Genomic DNA, 17881 nt, shown 5'->3' with positions numbered 1-17881 from the left:
CAGGCAGAGATGCGTGTTCAACAAAGTCATCGTGAATTGTTCTCTGAAGTTTTTTTTTTTTTTACTGTGGAACACTTCAAAGGCACAGAGAAGAGTGTACCAGAAGCCTGCGTGTCCACCCCCCTCCTTGCTGCACTCAGACCCCCCTGTGCCCACCCCGGCCCTCCAGCTGGGTGATCTGGTCCCTGTAAACTAAATGCTGTGCCCTCTACCCAGGGCTGTGGCCCAGGCACGCTCCCTGGCAGCCCCAGCCCTGTTGCGAGCGCACCCAGGAGAGAGGCTCATTCTAACACTCTCCTACTAGTCCACCCTGTCTGAAGTCTGCTCTGAAAACTGATCCCAGAACCCACTTTTCACCAACGGGCAGGAGCACAAGGTAGCGGGTGGGGGTAAGATGAAGGGCGGGGTCAGCGGGGACTCCTGGGAGGCTCTTACCTGTAGCTGAGATCACAGGGCCTAGCAGTTTGAACGTCTTGTAAGTCCAACCATGGGACCTCAAATGCTCCCATGCTAGACTCCAACCTGTCCCACTCAAGACACGCGAAGCTGTGCCACACGTGTCCGCAGCGCGCTGTCCCTGCAGCCGAGCCTAGCAGCAGGTGTGGGTCCACCCTAACCCCCTGGGCTTTTCCATTTATCAGCACAAACCAGCCATTAGGCCACAGTCAGCAGCGTGATTCTCAAGCATAAAGAACGGGCTGAATTAGGGAAAAAAGGACACTGTATATGAATTTTAGAATTTATTAAATAAGAAAACTGTCAATTTGAATAGGATGCAAAAGGACGTTTATTTTAAAAAATAACATCCATAGGAAAACAGCCAAAAAGGCATCTAGTGCATGTTACACCACCCCTCCAACAGGAAGGGATTGGAAAGGCACACGGGGAGACATCGCCCTGACCTGGGAAGGCTCTGCCTAGGCTCCAAGTCCCTGAATCCTACATGTCATTGTACAAGATGCCGCTTGGAATGCGTAGCAAAACCCTCCAGCCAAAACTAGTTTTCCAGTGCACTTAGATGGTGCCCCACCGTGGAATGCCTGTGCTGACCTTGGTCCCTGTGGGAAGATAGTGGCAACCACCTCGTGGGGCATCCATGCTCAGGTCACCAACCACAGGAGGCCCCCCCCAGAAGCTGAAGGAGTGGTCTGTGAGCCAGAGGGGGCGCTGAGCACCGGCAGTAAGGCACAGGTCCCTGTCTGAGGCGAGCGCTTACGTTATGGCTCATTTAGTGTTTTTCTCTACTTATGAAAGCAAAGACAATCAACTGAACTTATCTTACAGTTCATATTCTAGAATGACAATGGAAAACACTCATCACAGAACTGCTGTTTTCGTTTAGTAACTCTGAAAAAAGTCACCGGCTTTTATAGAAATGCCTTCCAGTGGATGATCAGCGTCTATAGCTCACCAAGAAGGGCTACACGAAGCACAGGTGCAGCTCTCATGTACAGGAGCTGCTCCTCCCTGTGCACAGCTAATGATACTGGTCCAGGCTGTGAAATTAGTATCTCGTGATAGATATTTTTACTGTGTGTGAAGACTGCACATTCAGAGACGTGGTGGCATGTTGGAATCCATCGGGTAAGGGTTTCAGGATGTAAACAGAGCTGTGAGCTGGAAGCACCTCCGTGGTTCTCAAGACTCCTCCCCCTGACCTTTAATTTCAGAAATTCTGTCTATAGATTTAAGGATTTCAGCAACAAGATTCAACGTTTCAGCTCCAGAAACCAGCTGCCTGAAATAAAAGCACAGATGTTACAGATGGTTTCTACAACTGCTCCAGGGCAACAACAGAAGCTTTGGGACCTCCCTGGCAGTCCAGTGGTTTGGGCTCCCCGCCTCCACTGCAGGGGGCACAGGTTGGTTCCCTGGTTGGGGAACTAAGATCCCACAAGCCACACAATGCAGCCCCCCCCCGCCCCCACCCCCCCAAAAAAACCCCAGAAGCGTTAAAGCACAGAAGTTCCCGAGTGAAAAGTGCAGAGTTTTTAAATCTTAGATTTAGTCTCAAGAGACTCTTTGTACTGGACTTAAACGAGACGGGCTTCTCTACCCATGGCTGTGTCTGGATACCCGATGGGCTTCCCTACCAGCGGCTGTGACTGGACACCGCTGCCGCTGAGCTCAGCCCCGTGGGAGAGAGATCACAACGACGGCAACCGACCCCTCCCAGGAGCCTCACTGTGCCCTGCATGTCTTGGGCCTTCTTCAAGTTTATGTGTTTTTATAAGAGGAAAAGTATTCTTTTTCACTCAAAACCTTGGTGTCTTGTAGGTGATTCAGATCAGGCTGACGTTAACCCTCACGCCTCCCAGGTGAAAACGGTCATCCTCCCGCGGACCGTGGAGGGCCTGCTCACCAAGGATGTGTCGTATGACCGCGCGGTGAACAGGATCACTGAGCCCCACCCCGCAAGGCTGCAGCTTGAAACATCACCTAAGCAGCCCCCTCCAGCCCCTGCACTCACTTGATGGAGGCACGCGCGTTGTCCATGACAGCGCGGAGGTTCTGCAGGGCCACGTCGGTGTTCTGCTTGACCACCGTCAGGCTGGCGCCCTGGCCTGACCGCAGGGCTTCGTTCTCGCGCTTGAAGTTAGAGACCTGCGCCTGGCCCGGGGTGGGGGGTAGGGGGACGGGCGTGGCAGTGTTAGGACTTTTTCCTGGCTAAACAGGAGAGCAGCTAAAAGGCCATCTGACAAGGCACCCTAGGGTAGAGGCGACAAGGGGATGATGCCCTTTCCTAAGCGCGGGGTAGCAGGCCTAAAGGACACAGGCCTAATGCCGCCCCTGGGACCCCACCTGTCCTCTGGTGTGCACGTGCCACCCCCCGCTGTACAGTGACGCCCTCGACACTCTGGTTGGGCACGACCAGGAGGCCCGGGAGGAAAGCTCACGCTGTCCTGATTTGGGTGCCTCGTGTGCCAGGGGAAGCAGGAGGGGGAGGGGAGGAAACCCCGGCAGACATTCTTTGGTGCCTTTTTTGGAATTCACGAATACGTGAACCGTTTAAGCCCCTCTCTCTAGTTACCTGGAGCAAGCTGATTTCCTGTTTCAGTTTTAGGACGTGATTTTCTGCCTTTACTGCCCGTTTCTGTTATTCCCCCAACAAAAAAAGAAAAAAAAAAAAGGCATCACTGATGGGGTAACATGGACACAGGATGCATCCCCTCCCTCCCCGTCCCTCTCCCTCACCTGGCGGCCCCGGCCAGGCGGGCCCACCCCATGGCTGGGCAGCCCATTGTGAGGGGCCCTGCTCACTGCCGGCCCACCCAGACCCACGTGCCCCCAGGGCAGGACTCGGTGCCCTGTAGGGAGTGACACAGCGGACACCTGACAGTGTCCAGCCAGGCTGGCCTGCCCAGCCCCCATTGCGAGCCAGGCGCCCGTCTGCTCACGGTCATGCGCTCCAGGTTCTCCTCCACCTGCTGCACTGCCGACTCCAGGTCCTGATAGTCCCTCTCCTCCTTGATCATTTTCGCTTCTAACTTCCGCTCAAGCGTCCTCACCCTTGTTGAGGAAAAAGCCCAGGTGATTAGTAACTCCCTTGACTAATTCTAAGAATGTCAGACTGTAAGCAGTTTTAATTGGATTGATCAAATAAAAACCACAAGAGCCCAAGGTTTCAGAATGCACCTTGGGAGGAAGAGCTGTGAGGCAACAACCTCGGAGCTGGATGCCAGTCAGCTGGCGGTCAGGGGCACCCTGGGGCCGTCTGACGGCTCTGCTGCTCCATCGTCAAGTGGGGTTGATTTTGCTCTGTTTCAAATACACTTTTACACAGAACATAAGAAACATATCTGAATGCAATAAAACCACGCTCACACAACTACTGAAGCCCGTGCGCCTAGAGCCCGTGCTTGGCAACAAGAGAAGCCACCGCGATAAGAAGCCTGCGCACCGCAACGAAGAGTAGCCCCCGCTCGCCGCAACTAGAGAAAGCCCGCACGCAGCAACAAAGACCCAACGCAGCCAAAAATAAATAAATAAACTGATTTTAAAAAACAAAACAATAAAAACCCAGGCACAGTCCAACTCCGATACTTCATTATCGTTTTCGCATTGGTTTCTTTGAGGGTCAGAAGATGATTTGAATTGCAAGCCTAACTCAAAACTTACGTACATTTCTGTTTGAGTTTCAGAGACGCTCTGAACCTCAGTCAGCTTTCTTCTTAGCTTAGAATTTTCATCTTTCAGCTGTAGAAAAAGAAAATCCTTATTAGAAACTCAGTGTCTCACTACAAAGGAATGTGTACTTCTGCTATTTGGCTCTGGAACTTCTTGATAAACAAAAATATTGCAAGAGTCACCCTACAGTCCACGTACAGAGAAAAACCAAGAACAAAGTTTTCTGCTTTTTAAAGGCCTACTACAGTCACAGACTCCAGTCTTACTCATATATCTTGTAACTCTTTCTTAGGTGACTATAATTTTTCAAATGCCCTCAGGACACCGGGCAAGCTGTCCCCGAGCCACCAGCTGGGGTGGACCCTTTTCTGAGGGGCAGCGCGTTGAGGGTCTCCCTCTGCTCCAGTTCACGCCCCCTCACAGCCCTCCGCAGGACTTGGCGGTTACGCTCACGCTGGTCAGACAGACCACAGGCTGTCTTGTCCTTGGAGCCCACCCCCAAGGCCATCAGGGACACCGGGGGCTCCAGGCTTCCTCCAAGAATGCTGCTTAGACACGAGCCGTGACCAGGGTACCAACACACAGGCCCTCTCACTTACTGCTTCGTAACTTATCTGCAGCGTCCGAAGGTGCCTGTCCCTCAGAGACTCTCCGTGGACTGTGAAGTCGGTGCTGGGGCTCCCGGCTGGGGAGACGCGGGAGTCGGAGTCGCTCAGCGTGCACGGAGGCAGAGACTCGGGCCCCACCAGCTCCGACGGGTTGGAGAAAAAGGAGACATAGGTGCTGCAGGGCGACGTGCTGGCGGCGACCCTGGAGGAGTGGGTCTGCTCCACGGCAGACGGCAGGTAGGCTCCGTCCCACCCTTCGTCCTCGTCCTCGTCCTCGTCCTCGTCCAGGAGGTCACCAGCCCCTGTCGGGTCTTCGAAAAACGGCTGCTGATACTCCAGGCCATACCCCACGGTCTGGGAGGTGGGGGAGTTGCGGTTGAGTCCCAACGAGTACCTTGTGGCTTCCTGAAGAAGACAGGGAGGTGACGCTCAGACTCCAGAGTCGTCGCAGGCCCTTCTTCCTAGACGGCTGGCGTTGGAATGAGAAGAAAGGCCCATCTCGGCTACCGGGAAGGGGAGGGGCAGGAAGGACCCAAACGGCTCTGAGCGCCACACGGCTTCTCCACCGGGAGCAGCAGCTGCTCCGCTTTGCCCCACAGCCCTCGGCCAGTCTCCTGGGAAGGAACACTGCACGTCAGAAGAGAGACGGCCTCCGGGAAGGGTTTTCTGTCTAAGGTCGCTGCAAACAACACCTTAGGCTTACCTTTGAATAAATTCTGCTGTCAGTGTTCTCCTTCGACAGGCCGAGGTTCTTGCTTTTCAGAAACTCTTTAAAGGAGAATGGATTTGCCTCTTCAAGATCTCCAAGTTTCTCACCTGAGATGATAACAGACATCACAAACATGACAAGTCTCCTGAAGGTCCTTAAAGGGAGCGTCCCTACTCGCTGCTCTTTCCTGAACACGACCCCGCCTGAGGGGGGACGCCGCTCTCGTCCTTCCACCAGACCGCAGCGACACTGGGAAATGAGAAAGCTGGCTGATAAAACAGACCAACTCGGGCATTCTAAATTCTCCTTCTCGTCCCAGCCCCTCGGTCTCCGCACCTTGCTGCCCACGGGGTCCACCTGGGGACATCTAAGGCTGCCACGCACCCCCACTCCCACGCAGAGGGCTTGGGCCGCAGCCTACGCCGGAGGCTGGCAGAGCGGACGTGCAGCCACATCAGGAACCACTGCTCCGCCTCCAGCCTTTCCCCCACTCACTCTCCAGCTTCCCCTTCTCTTTCCCACTCTCTCGGTACCCAACCAGCCACCCTGCGCCCTTTAGGCCCACCAGTGATCCAAGCCCAGGTGCCAACCCTGTATGAAGCTGGCTCCTATAACCCTGACCCCACTGTCTCCTCAGACCCCTCAGGTGTGACTTCCCACCCCCTGCCATCCCTCATGCCCAGGTTCTCCTGCCCCTGTGCCCACTTTCCCTCCCCCCGTGGGTCAAGATCGACTGTGGGGCTCCACCCCCACCTGCTCTTTCGGGCTCCAGGTGTAACAGTTATATGCTGTCAGACTGACAGCCCTGCTGCTGGGCACGTGCCTGGCACGTGGAGACATGGACGGAGAGAAAAAGAAAGGATACTGAACTAATGCACCTCCAAAGCGTGTGTGCTGGGCTCCTGATGGGCCCTGCGTAGCGCCTTTCCCCTTTCCATAGCCAAAATCTGCAAAGAGACATCATCACCCCACCGTGATCGTGGGAGGCCTTTATGACCACAACTATTTTTGACATGAGGTCTCTACTGCAGTGGTTCTTACGGCCTGGGCAACTTTCAAAGCACAAGTCCCCGGGCTCCTGCCCCTGGAGATGGCCTGACGTCCATAGGCCCTGGCATCTGTGATTCTGAAAAAGCTCCTGATAGGTCTGATGCCCCGTGGGGCAGGCGCACGTCCTCCGTCTTATGGTGCCTCCTGAATGCCCTCGTGGGTTGACATTGGCTCTCAGACCCTGACAGAACCACCTAAACGCTCCCTCAACACCCTGGACCCCAGGCAGGCAGTGTAGCCGCTTGGGGAGAATTAGGATGAACTAAAGATGGCCTCTGCCCAGCTGCAGCGACCAGAGGATGACTACGCCTGGTTTCCCAGCCTGGCCTACTGGATGAAGGTTCCCTCATCCTCCCACCTAAAAGAGCAAGGTGGTTTCCTGTGTTGCCACTGGGCCTACCTCTATGGCGGCATTTGCCACGGTGTACTGGAACTGTCTGGCTGCGGGGGCAGGGGGTTCTGCAAGAGGAGACTGTGAGCTCCAGGGGGCGGGACTCACTTACGTTTCCTACTCCCAGCGCCCGGCGCACGGTGGGGCTAGTGGTCACCGTTGGGCCGGAGCTGAGTTGCGCTATCGCGCGGGACCTACAGGTAGTGGCGGCACCGGGAGTCCCTGAGGCTCGTCTCTCACCTGTGTCTCCCACGGAAGCTAGCACCGGACTGGGCACATAGCACATAAACGTCGGCCGAATGCCGAAGAAGTGGGACTCCAGGTCCCTGGCTTGGGGGCGCTCACAGTCTAGCTGGGGGAGACAAGACGGGCGCTCATAGAACGCGGGAGCTGTAATAACAACAAGAACGACTTCACCGCGCGCCCGCCTCACCTGGGCCTCAACGCGGACGCCGGGCCGCGGACCCCCGCCCGCCCCCCGCCCGCTCACCGTCCGGAATAACGAGGCTCCGGGCCCGGGACAGCGGGGGGACGCCGGGGCGGCGCGCGTAGCCCGCCATCGCCGCGGATCCCGCGGCGCCAGCCCTCCCTAGCCCGGCAGCGGCGGCTCCATGGCTCCGACTCCGCCCCGGCCGCGGCCCAAGTCGGCCACCCCCGTCGCCCGCCGCTCGGCCGCTGCTCCGAGGATCTGGCCGCTGCTCCTGCTCCGCGCACCGGAAGCGCAAGCCCGAACGCCTCGGGGGGGGGGCGGGGGGGCGCCGGAGGCGGGACAGGAAGTGACGACAGAGCGGTGGGCGGTGACTCAAGATGGCTGCTATGATGGTGGCGGCGACGCGGCTGCTGCGAGGCTCGGGCTCCTGGGGCAGCTCTCGGCTGAGGTGAGCCGAGGGCCGGCCGGGGATCGGCCGGGGGCTGGGGCGGCCCGCGCCCTTCTGGACGCTCCGCCACTGGCTCCCCCACGCCGAGGGGCGGCGCCCGGCAAGCGGGCTGGGAGTGCGGGACCCCTGCCCGGTCCCCGAGGCGACGGGGGCACTTACCCCCGTGGCGCCCCGGGCTCCGGCTCCGGCCCCGAGCCCCATCCACCTCCCTCCCGCCCTCTCCTCCCGGGCGGTCGGGGGGTGCTCGTCCGAGGTCACGTGTCATCTCCGCCCCGGCCCCTTCCGGCCGCGTGCCCCCTTGTGAGGCCGAGCCGGCAAGCCTGGGTTCTGTGGTCGCCAGAGCCATGTCCTTGACTGCTGTGCTCTGTCCTCTCTCCTCTGGATGTCTGGCCTTTTCCCGCACTGGCGCTTTCATTCAGGCGACAGATGGGTGTTGATCCCTCGCTGTGAGGTCCTGGGTGCGATGGGGACAGAAACCAGGCACTGGGTCCAGGCAATCTCATGCCCGAAGTGTCGGCTTTAAAGGGAGTAAGCCGCCTTCGGCGGTAAGAAACAGGAGAGACTAAGTTCAGGTGGAATGCGGAGGAGCAGCTTACGAGGAGGTGACATCTGAGCCGAGGGGTGGGGAGTGAGAGACGGGTCGGCCCTGTGAACAGTGCAGGGGAAGGCAGGTCAGGCTGGGAACCGTGAGAACGGCAGCGTGGGGATGGTGAGCCCAGTGTGTCCGGGGAACGGACCAGCTGGCCAGTGGGACCTGGACCTGGGGCGGGGGGTGGCTACCAGATGAGTTTGGAGGGGGAGTTAGAGGCCTTCGGGACCAGGTGAAGAGATGTGGCTTCTGCTTAGGCTCCAGGGAGCTGTTGAAGGGCAGGGCTTGGCCAAGTGCTCGGTGTGTAGAAACAGACTTAACCCACTGAATCCTCCTTTCATGGAGGTGGCATTTGAGGCCTAGAGACCTGAACCAACTTGCCGCATGTCCCTGGGAACACCTCAGCAGCGTTCTTGGTCATGCCTCTGTGTTGTCTCTGGGGACGTGTAGAAATCAGTCCTCTAGATAAGAAGATGCTGATTTTTTAAATGCACACAAAACACAAATAACTGCACCTAGGTGGTCACCACAGGTCCCGTCATCTCAGTTGTATTGTACCTGGGCTGATTTCTGTGTTTCAGGTTTGGAGCCCCTGCATACAGGCAGTTCAGTAGTGGCGGTGCCTATCCCAGCGTCCCCCTCTCTTCCCCCTTGCCCGGGGTACCCAAGCCTGTTTTTGCTACAGTTGATGGACAAGAAAAGTTTGAAACCAAAGTCACCACACTGGAGAATGGGCTTCGTGTGGCGTCCCAAAATAAGTTTGGACAATTTTGTACAGTAGGAAGTAAGTACTGTCGGTAGCATTGTGGGTGGCCCCGTTTGTTGTAATCCGCACACACTTCAGTTGACTGTTACTTGTACTTAGGGCATCGTTCATGAATTGTATCCTGAGTGAAAAAGCATGGCGTAGAATCTGAAAATTTAGTAACGAGAGTATGAACGGTGGCTCTCCTGGTGGTGGGTTTTTTTTTTCCGTCTTTCTACCTTTCTGTTATCCTGAAAGTTTTCTACCACAGATATAAAGTACGTAATTCTATGAATACTGATATACGTATATAACTGTGAAAACCTTCGGAATCGAGGTAATGTACGTATTTGTCATTCTCGTGTTTAAATCTGGCTGTTTGGTCATATTCACAATTTTAAAAGGTTTGTCTTGATTAAATCTTCCCTTTTGAATATCTGACTTAACCTGTCAATTTTCTTTTTATGGCCAGTTCTTATTAACTCTGGATCAAGATACGAAGCAAAATATCTCAGTGGAATTGCTCACTTTTTGGAAAAATTGGCATTTTCGGTCAGTGTCCAACTTGTGATTTTTGAGACTATACTTGGGAAGAATCTGTCAAGGTTTGCTTTTCTAAAATGGATATTTTAATAAATGCTTAAGTTGCCAAGTCGATACTAATTAAGGTTTTTAAGTTAAAAGATGATTTGATTTAATGTGTTCTGAAAGCAAAAGTAAATTTTTTTCTTAAAAACTGTATTTTGGAGGTTGTTCTGCGTGGCTCACGTAGGTTCTCTTACTCATTTTTCCTAGTCTACTGGTCGATTTGACAGCAAAGATGAAATTCTGCTTACCTTGGAGAAGCACGGGGGTATTTGTGACTGCCAGACGTCAAGGTACGCCAGCTTTCACGTACAGACTCATCTTTTACCATGTGGACTGTCCTCATCCTTGGTCAGAGTCCCCCTGAGCCCCTCCCCTTGGCGAGGCCATGGAGGTGAATGGTGAGAAGTGAGCCCTGGTCCAGGCAGAGAGTCGGGTGGAGGGTTGGGTGGGTGGCAACACTTTCACAGAGGCATGCGCTCCGAGGGCCAAACCTCCCCTGTCATTCGAGCCAGGCTGCTGGCTGGGCACTGGGGACGCAGAGCAGGCCTGTCCCCAGGATGCTCACAGATCGGGCAAAGGGCTGCACCACAGGTGGTAGGCGCAGGAGCCAGGGGCCAAGGGTGGTGGGAGCGTGGGGAAGGTCAGGAAGGGAACGGTAGGCAACTCAACGTCGGGGCTGCTGCTTGAAGGCACCTGCCAGGTGGAATAATGGGCGGCCGTGGCTCAGACCCAGGGGACAGCAGGTGCAGAGGCTCAGCCTGGAAGAGGCAGTGGTCGGTTTGGGGTGGGGAAGGTTCAGTAGGTAGGTGGGGCACAGATGGGGTAGGGGTGCTGTGGACAAAGGCGGGTGGTGGTTGTCTGCCCAGTGTGGGGCGTGTTTTGGAAAGCTCTGTTCAGGGCAATATGAGATGAGCAGGCAGAGATCACACCTTTGTGTGTGTGTGTGTGGTCCACGCCAGGTGGCATGCGGGATCTTAGTTCCCCGACCAGGGATCGAACCCGGGCCCCTGCAGTGGAAGCACAGAGTCCTAATCACTGGACCTCCAGGGAAGTCCCAGATCACACTTTTTTTAAGCGGTTGGTTATTTCGATTTGAATGCTTAAGAAATGAGAGTGAAAACATAGGTTAAATGCCAAGAATTAGAGTTGGCATGGGGGCAGTACGTTCACACGTTCAAAAAAAGGTCTGTTCAGAAACGTGTGGCTCCTGGCTGCCCGTGAATGAAAGCCAGACTGGTTGGCTGTGTTCTTGCGAAAACGCTCATCCTCCGTCTCCCCAGGGAGCCCCTTCCTGTGGTCAGGCAGGCCTGTGTTCTGCCCCAGTGCAGCCAGCTAATTCCCAGCTCAGGCTCTTGTTCCTGCCGCTCTCCCACGTGGTCCTACAGCACTTCCCCACTGAGAATGGCCCCTTCCCTGCAGAGGCCCTGGTGGCCATGTCTCCCCCCCAGGGCTCGCTCCTCTCCACGTGGCAGCCGGGCCTGCTCTGCGTGGTCTCCGGCCTGACCGTGCCGCCCTCGTGGCTCTGTGGTGGTCACGTTTGCGCCTCCCCTGCCTCAGTGCGCCTGTCTGAACACAGTGCCTCGTGCTGGGAGCTACTGTCACGGTCAGTCTCTGTCCCCCAGCCGTCTAAGGCCAGGCATGCGCCCGTGTGGACAGTTCGCCTAGTGGACACTCAGCCCAGGATGACACGAGTAGCCTCAGAGGGGGCTTGTGCTGGTGAAAACCGCTCAGAGCTGCCTCTCCAGTTGGGCTGGACAGTGTCTTCCAGTCCAGCGATTAGCCTATGCACAGCTGTGGTTCCTGCCTGCTAAGAGTTTATGCTGTAGGGTGGGAAAGGGGAAAAAGCCCCAGGTGTGTGCTGACCCTCGACGCAGGAAGATGTAGCCGCTTCCTCTGCCGCCCCAGCCTACACCTGTCATGACCTTAGTGCCCCCGATGTTGGTCTTGTTGGTTTTTCCAGAGACACCACCATGTATGCTGTGTCTGCTGATTCTAAAGGCCTGGACACAGTGGTTGGCTTGCTGGCAGACGTGGTCCTGCACCCCAGGCTAACAGGTGTGCATTCGGGCTGCTTGAGGGGTCCTGGGGTGGGGGGCAATGCTGGGAGGTGTGTTGACGCACTGCCCCGGGGAGAGGCGCTGTGTTATGGAGCCTTGGGCCCACCCCCCAGTGACAGTCAGCAGGGAGTCCCTGGAAACAACGCTCACAATTAGGAACGTCCTTGATACTGACTTCAACACTTCTATCTGTGCCCTTTGACGTTTGTAGCCAAATGGTTCTTTCGTTTCAGAAAAGCATCTCAGATGGTGTTTAAACACCCTGATGGACGTGCTACCAGAAATTTCTGTGTCTCTGTCCCCATTCCCTTCCTTAGCCTTGCAAATGGCAGGACTTCAAGCTCCCTCCTAGGAGTGGACACAAGCCAGTCTAGCTGTGCTGTGTTTCACAGCAGCCTGGCCTTGGGGTTCCCAGGCTGCGGTTCCTCATTACGATCTTTCTGGTGCTGGTTCCAGTTAACCTGATGAAACACACCCACGCCATTGGTCTGTGCCTGTGTCTGGACCTGAGCGCCTCGTACGGGGAGGAAGCCGCGGCTCGGAGCGGGGCCAGGTGGCTGCTTCCGGGCAGAGAGGAGGAGGCCCAGTTCGTCCAGGTCCCAGCCTGCAGGGCACTCTCCCCGTCGCTCGTAGGAGTGTCCCCAGGTCTGCCGCAGAGGAAGGCAGAGGAGGCGCTGCCCATGTCTGCCGATGAACGACACTGGGCCCAGCTCGGCGACCTGGGCTCAGGGCGGCCTCCGTCTGAGCCTTGTCTTTGGTTCTCTGCAGATGAAGAAATCGAGCTGACACGTATGGCTGTCCGGTTTGAGCTGGAGGACCTCAGCATGCGGCCCGACCCGGAGCCCCTCCTCACCGAGATGATTCACGAGGTGCGATGGACACGCGGGCCACCTCCACGGCCTCTACCCCTGACCCCGGGCTCTGCGGGGGTCGTTCCCCTGCCTGATGCCGCCTTGCAGAACAGTTTTAATTTCTGAATTTGTTAGCTATGCACGTTTTAAACTTTCTAATCCTTACGGTGACGAGGTCTGTAGAGTGAGCCTTTTATTTTACGTTTCTTACGCATTTTCGTTCTGGGAGGCAGATTTCACTACTTCCGTAAACGCACAGAGCTGCTCCTGCCAAACGAGCTGAAACGAGCAGCTGGGGGACTCTTCCCATCTGGCCGGGGATCGCGGCAGTCCCGGCTTGCCTGGGGATTCCTGGCTGTGTTCCCTTTGTCACTTGTGTTTCTCTTGCTTCCTTTATCAAGGCCGCTTACAGGGAAAATACAGTTGGCCTCCACCGTTTCTGCCCCACGGAGAACATCGCAAAGATTGACCGATCGGTGCTTCATTCCTACCTGAGAAACTACTATACCCCCGACCGCATGGTGCTGGCCGGGGTGGGGGTGGAGCACGAGCAGCTGGTGGAATGCGCCAGGAAGTACCTCTTGGGCACCAGCCCTGCCTGGGGCAGCGGGGCGGCCGTGCACGTGGACGGATCGGTGGCACAGTACACCGGGGGCATCGTCAAGGTAAAGCCGTCATCTCGGGGTGTGTGCGCTTTCTTTGACTTCTTGCAGCGTGACCGATCTTGTGTTTATCCTGAAGGTGTGAGGTTCACCTTAACCCGCGTTCCTCTTAGAGCTGAGTTCCACCTGGGCTGGAGGCTCGGCTGGTCGCGCCTCTCGAGGGGTTTCCTGACACTGGTGTACAGTTTCTGTAGACCCGTTTATATACCACCCGACTGAGAAGCGTGCCAGGCCTGGTGGTCTTTCACTGAGTGCACGTGTCCGTTCTTGGTTCCAGCTGGAAAGGGACATGTCCAGTGTCAGCCTGGGCCCCACCCCGTTCCCTGAGCTCACGCACATCATGATTGGCCTGGAGAGCTGTTCCTTCTTGGTGAGTCCCGGGCGGCCCGGGCAGGGCGTCCTGGAGCGGGCGCCACGCATGCGCGGGCTCGGCCCAGGCTGAGCTCTGCCGTCCGTCTGCCGCAGGAGGGGGACTTCCTCGCTTTCGCGGTGCTGAACATGATGATGGGCGGCGGCGGCTCCTTCTCGGCCGGTGGGCCTGGCAAGGGCATGTTCACCCGGCTCTACCTCAACGTGCTCAACAGGTGGGTTGGGTGCCCTCGCCTGCTGTGTGGGGCCGCTGGCCCAGGCGAGCACGCTCTGGGGCCATGACACCTCCCTGGTGTCCCTCTCCCCATGTCCCTCACAGGCACCACTGGATGTACAACGCGACCTCCTACCACCACAGCTACGAGGACACGGGCCTCCTGTGCATTCACGCCAGCGCCGACCCCAGACAGGTGAGGGCCGGGCCTCCTTCACTGCGGGAACCGGGGCACGAAGGCTGCCGGGCTGACATCACGCTCTCCCACTCCACGCTCTCTTACAGGTTCGAGAAATGGTGGAAATCATCACGAGAGAGTTTGTTTTAATGGCTGGAACTGTGGATGTGGTAAGTAGGGTGTGGATGTGGTAAGTAGGGCTCGGAGCCATTTCCAACATCCTCGCGGTGTTCGATGGGTAGAGAACACGGTGTAGGGGTGGCTGGCAGAGGGCTCGTGCTCTGTGCCCACACCGCCGGCATTCCAGCCAGGACAGCGCAGCCCTGGGGTGACCCAGACCTGCCCCCGTGGGAGCCCGTCCTCCCTGGTCTTGATGCTGAGAACCCCCCCAGCGCCAGGTCTGCTTGCTCTGACCGAGCCCGTGCCTCCAGTGCCTGCCCTGTGTCCTTCTGTAAAAGGGTAAATTGGAGCAGTGTTGAACAGAATGAGCGGGCCACGCGGGGCATTTTTCTAGTTCTTTCCTGGCTCTGGTTTATGTTTTGACCTGAGATTTTGTTCCCTCATTTTTTTCATTTACTTTTTATCATACCATACGGTTTAGAAGTGTTGTTTTTTCTTCTGGATCAGAACTGGTACCAATAAGCAGATTCTGTATACACACTACACATGGAAGTGTGCTCAAACAGCTGTGTACACACGCACGCACACAGGCACATACATGCACACAGCAGCAGAGAAGCCCAGCGTGTGAGCCTGCTAGGGGTCAGTGGGTGTGCTTCACCTTCAGAGCTTCTCTTCTGCACGTTCCATGTTTTCTGCAGTAACCACATACTCCCTTTTTAATCAGAAAAAGAAGCATTATTTTAAAAATAAAAACGTGTTTAAAAATTTACACTTGGTGGTTCCATTAGCGTCCTGCTAGAAAAGGTGTTTTTCTCTAACGTGAAGGCAACTTGAGATAAAAATTATTTGCCTGAACTTGCAAAAGTGATCAAGACCTGTGTTAAATGAGGAGTTATTTTACTTAAACGATGCAGACTCTAGATGGCCGAGATGTTCTCCAGGCCTGCGAGCTCCCCGGTGGGCGGCCGGCACCTCTCACCAGCCCCCCGTCTCTGCCCTTGCGCTCCAGGCTGGGCTTCAGGAACGGAACTCCCTGGAGCTTAGTCTTAAACTTGGCCCCAGATACAGAGCTGTTAGCTTGAGCTGGCTCCTGCGGATTTCCCAGGGAGCGCGGTGAACGTAGCTGACAGGACCCTGCCGGGATTTGCGGGGAGCCCCAGAGCCTGCATTGAGTTTGTTTTCCTTGTGATTTCAACATGTGGCCAGCTTTGGGGTCTTGGAGTTTGGGTGTTTGGTGTTCTTCCTTGCTCATGCTGCATGGCAAAGTTTAAACCCAAGAACTCCAGGGAAGCACATACTTCTCCCTTATTTCGAATGTGGTAAAGGCCCTATTAGTGTAGTTCCAGCCGTGACCCAGAAAGCACAGAGGCGGAAACATGGCGGGATCTGCTGGTGACTTGGGCCGCGAGCCCAGGCACGGGGGGCCGTGTTCCCTTATTCAGCCCTGGGTAAGCGGAAGACCCTTCGCCAGGACACTCGGTCAGCCCCTCTGTTGGCTGGGCCGTTCGCGATTGGCTGGGAGACGGGCGTGAGCCCAGGGACTGAGCCACGTGACCCCGCAGGTGGAGCTGGAACGGGCCAAGACGCAGCTCACGTCCATGCTCATGATGAACCTGGAGGCCAGGCCCGTCATCTTCGAGGACGTGGGGAGGCAGGTGCTGGCCACCCGCTCCAGGAAGCTGCCCCATGAGCTGTGCGCACTCATCCGTGAGTCCCGGGCCCAGGGCGGGGGTGGCCCCCGCAGGACTTGTCCTCTCCCAGGTCTGCTTCCCGGCCCTGCCAGCGCCGGCTGAGCGCCTTGACCCGTGTGACTCCAGCTTTTTGCCCCCTTATGAAAGGGCCTGTCATGACCCCTCCAGGTTTCAGCGCAGGCTCAATGGGAAGGTGGGTGGAAAGCGTGCGGCCCGGTGCCGTGCTGTGCGTGGAGAGAGACCAGCTCCGGCAGCACTGCCCCGGGCGCTCGTGGCAGGTGTCCGTGGCCCCTTGTGAGTGGCCTTCAGGAGGCCCTGAGCCTCCAGTTCAGGATGCCAAGCTGTATTTGCTTGTGACTCTTTGGGGGACAGGTTAGTCTTAGCTTTGTCAGATTCCCAAAGGGTCCGCAACCCCAGAAGGGCTCTGCCTACTGCTCTGCAGGGCCGAGTCGCCCAGGGTGAAGCTGACGTGGTCCCCGGGTGTCTGCTGGGTTTAGAGTCCTGCTGAGGACAGCACTTGCTCCGCTCACGCGCAGACCCTTGTCCTCCCTGGGAGCAGCCCCTCAGACCCTCGAGTACCACAGTACCCGATCTCCTTGAGGCCTCGTCTTCTGTAGAAAATAAGTTCCCAGGGGTGTGGTTCCCCCCTCCAAGGCTGGGCCACGTGTGCAGCCCCTCGGCCCCCCTCGTTCTGACCTCATCCTTCGTCCACGCAGTGCTAAGGCTTTGGTTTTCCCCTCCCTGCAGACTCGCCATGTAGGTAACTCATCGCTGAGAGGTTTTTTCCTTTTTTAATTAATTACATGAACTCCTGTTGGGATGGGCATGTCCTAATGCAGTTGAAATTAACACCCGCCCATTTACTAAGAAACTCACTGTGTAGTCCACACATGGCTGCGCTTGGACCCTCGGGGGTCCTCAGCATCTCTCCTCCGCAGGTGGCGAGGCGGTGGCAGGTTGGGGACCCTTCTGTCTGTTCAGGACCGCAGCCACGGCATGGGAGGAGTGGGATCCATGCGGGGTCGGGTGTTCCCCTGACGCCTCTCTTCCCCGTGCCAGGCGATGTGAAGCCAGAGGACATCAAGAGAGCTGCTTCTGCGATGCTCCGCAGGAAGCCCGCAGTGGCCGCCCTGGGGGACCTGAGCAATCTGCCGGCGTACGAGCACGTCCAGGCGGCGCTGGCGAATAAGGACGGGCGCCTGCCTAGGACTTACCGGCTCTTCCGGTAGAGGCGGTAGAGGCGCCGTGGCAGCACCGTCCACATGCGTTTCTTTGGGGTGACTTTAGGGCAGACATTCACAGACGGTGCAGACTGTGGGACTTTTCCTAAACGTGAATTCCTTCAGAACTGGACGTGCCAATCAGTGGAATAAAGATTGCTCTCCACCACTGCGGCTGGAAACCAGGGGAAACGCAGGGAGGTTGGAGCAGCTGGCTGGGGTCAAGCCGGGCTAGTCTTCCTCCTCCCCCAGGAGTTTTGGCAGGTGCGGGGACCGCGTGGTTCCCCGAGGCCGGTGGTCATTGAGCGGGCGAGGCCTGACCTCTCCTCTGAGGCCCCCGGGCCCATCAGCCGGCCTGCATCCGGGAGGCCGGGGCCACCCACACCAGCACCTTGAGGGTCCCGGGGCGATGCACCGTCCAGCTTGACCGGTGAGGGGTAGCCTCTTGCCCTCAGTAGTAAGGCCCTGATTTCAGAGGTGGGGAGCTCGGGGCAGGGGAGGCGGGCTTGAAAGGCGGGAGGACTGAGGCCGCGTGCGGGGCCCTGCGGGGTCAAGGGGCTTCGGTGACAGGGCCCTGCAGGGCCTGGGCACCTGCACTGGCTGCCGTGGGTCCTTCTGACACTGCCGTGGTTCACAGGGCGGCTTCCTGGCCACCAGCGGGTTGCACAGAACCGGGCCACAAAGCTTTGTGGAGAAGAGTCGTTTCCAGGCTGTATGTTTTGAAACGCTAAGTGCAGCCCCTGCTGTCCAGCTGGGAGAGGGAGGGGTGATCTGAGGCCGTCAGATAAACGTGTCGGTGTCACCTCTGCCACGTCGTTCATCTTGTTGGG

At 57.1% G+C, this 17881-nt stretch overlaps 2 protein-coding genes across 6 annotated transcripts; one reads left to right on the top strand and one right to left on the bottom strand.

The window, feature by feature from the left end:
* Nucleotides 1–758: 758 nt before the first annotated feature.
* ENTR1 (endosome associated trafficking regulator 1) lies at nucleotides 759–7573 on the bottom strand. Of its 5 annotated transcripts, XM_081236126.1 has the most exons (10): nucleotides 7377–7573; nucleotides 7127–7276; nucleotides 6324–6392; nucleotides 5440–5552; nucleotides 4728–5141; nucleotides 4124–4197; nucleotides 3399–3510; nucleotides 3032–3094; nucleotides 2471–2610; nucleotides 759–1738 (listed from the first exon to the last, which is right to left on the bottom strand). In XM_081236126.1, the coding sequence occupies exons 1-10, from the start codon at nucleotides 7444–7446 to the stop codon at nucleotides 1639–1641; spliced, it is 1305 nt and encodes a 434-aa protein (XP_081092252.1). In that variant the 5' UTR covers nucleotides 7447–7573; the 3' UTR covers nucleotides 759–1638. The 5 variants fall into 5 exon arrangements, with proteins under 5 accessions (XP_081092252.1, XP_081092248.1, XP_081092250.1 ...); XM_081236122.1 differs by lacking the exon at nucleotides 6324–6392; XM_081236124.1 differs by lacking the exon at nucleotides 7127–7276.
* An 84-nt stretch (nucleotides 7574–7657) lies between these two features.
* On the top strand, nucleotides 7658–17853 carry PMPCA (peptidase, mitochondrial processing subunit alpha). Its single transcript, XM_081236121.1, has 13 exons — nucleotides 7658–7764; nucleotides 8935–9137; nucleotides 9571–9650; nucleotides 9894–9976; nucleotides 11647–11741; nucleotides 12512–12612; nucleotides 12996–13259; nucleotides 13534–13626; nucleotides 13722–13840; nucleotides 13945–14035; nucleotides 14125–14187; nucleotides 15703–15847; nucleotides 16891–17853. The coding sequence occupies exons 1-13, from the start codon at nucleotides 7694–7696 to the stop codon at nucleotides 17058–17060; spliced, it is 1578 nt and encodes a 525-aa protein (XP_081092247.1). The 5' UTR covers nucleotides 7658–7693; the 3' UTR covers nucleotides 17061–17853.
* Nucleotides 17854–17881: the final 28 nt, after the last annotated feature.

The sequence above is a fragment of the Mesoplodon bidens genome (genome assembly GCF_964165515.1).
Source record: "Mesoplodon bidens genome assembly, chromosome: 6".
In the NCBI taxonomy this organism is placed as follows: Eukaryota; Metazoa; Chordata; class Mammalia; order Artiodactyla; family Ziphiidae; genus Mesoplodon; species Mesoplodon bidens.
The sequence above is the reverse complement of the archived record's forward strand: the minus strand, read 5'-3'. Positions and strand labels throughout refer to the sequence as shown.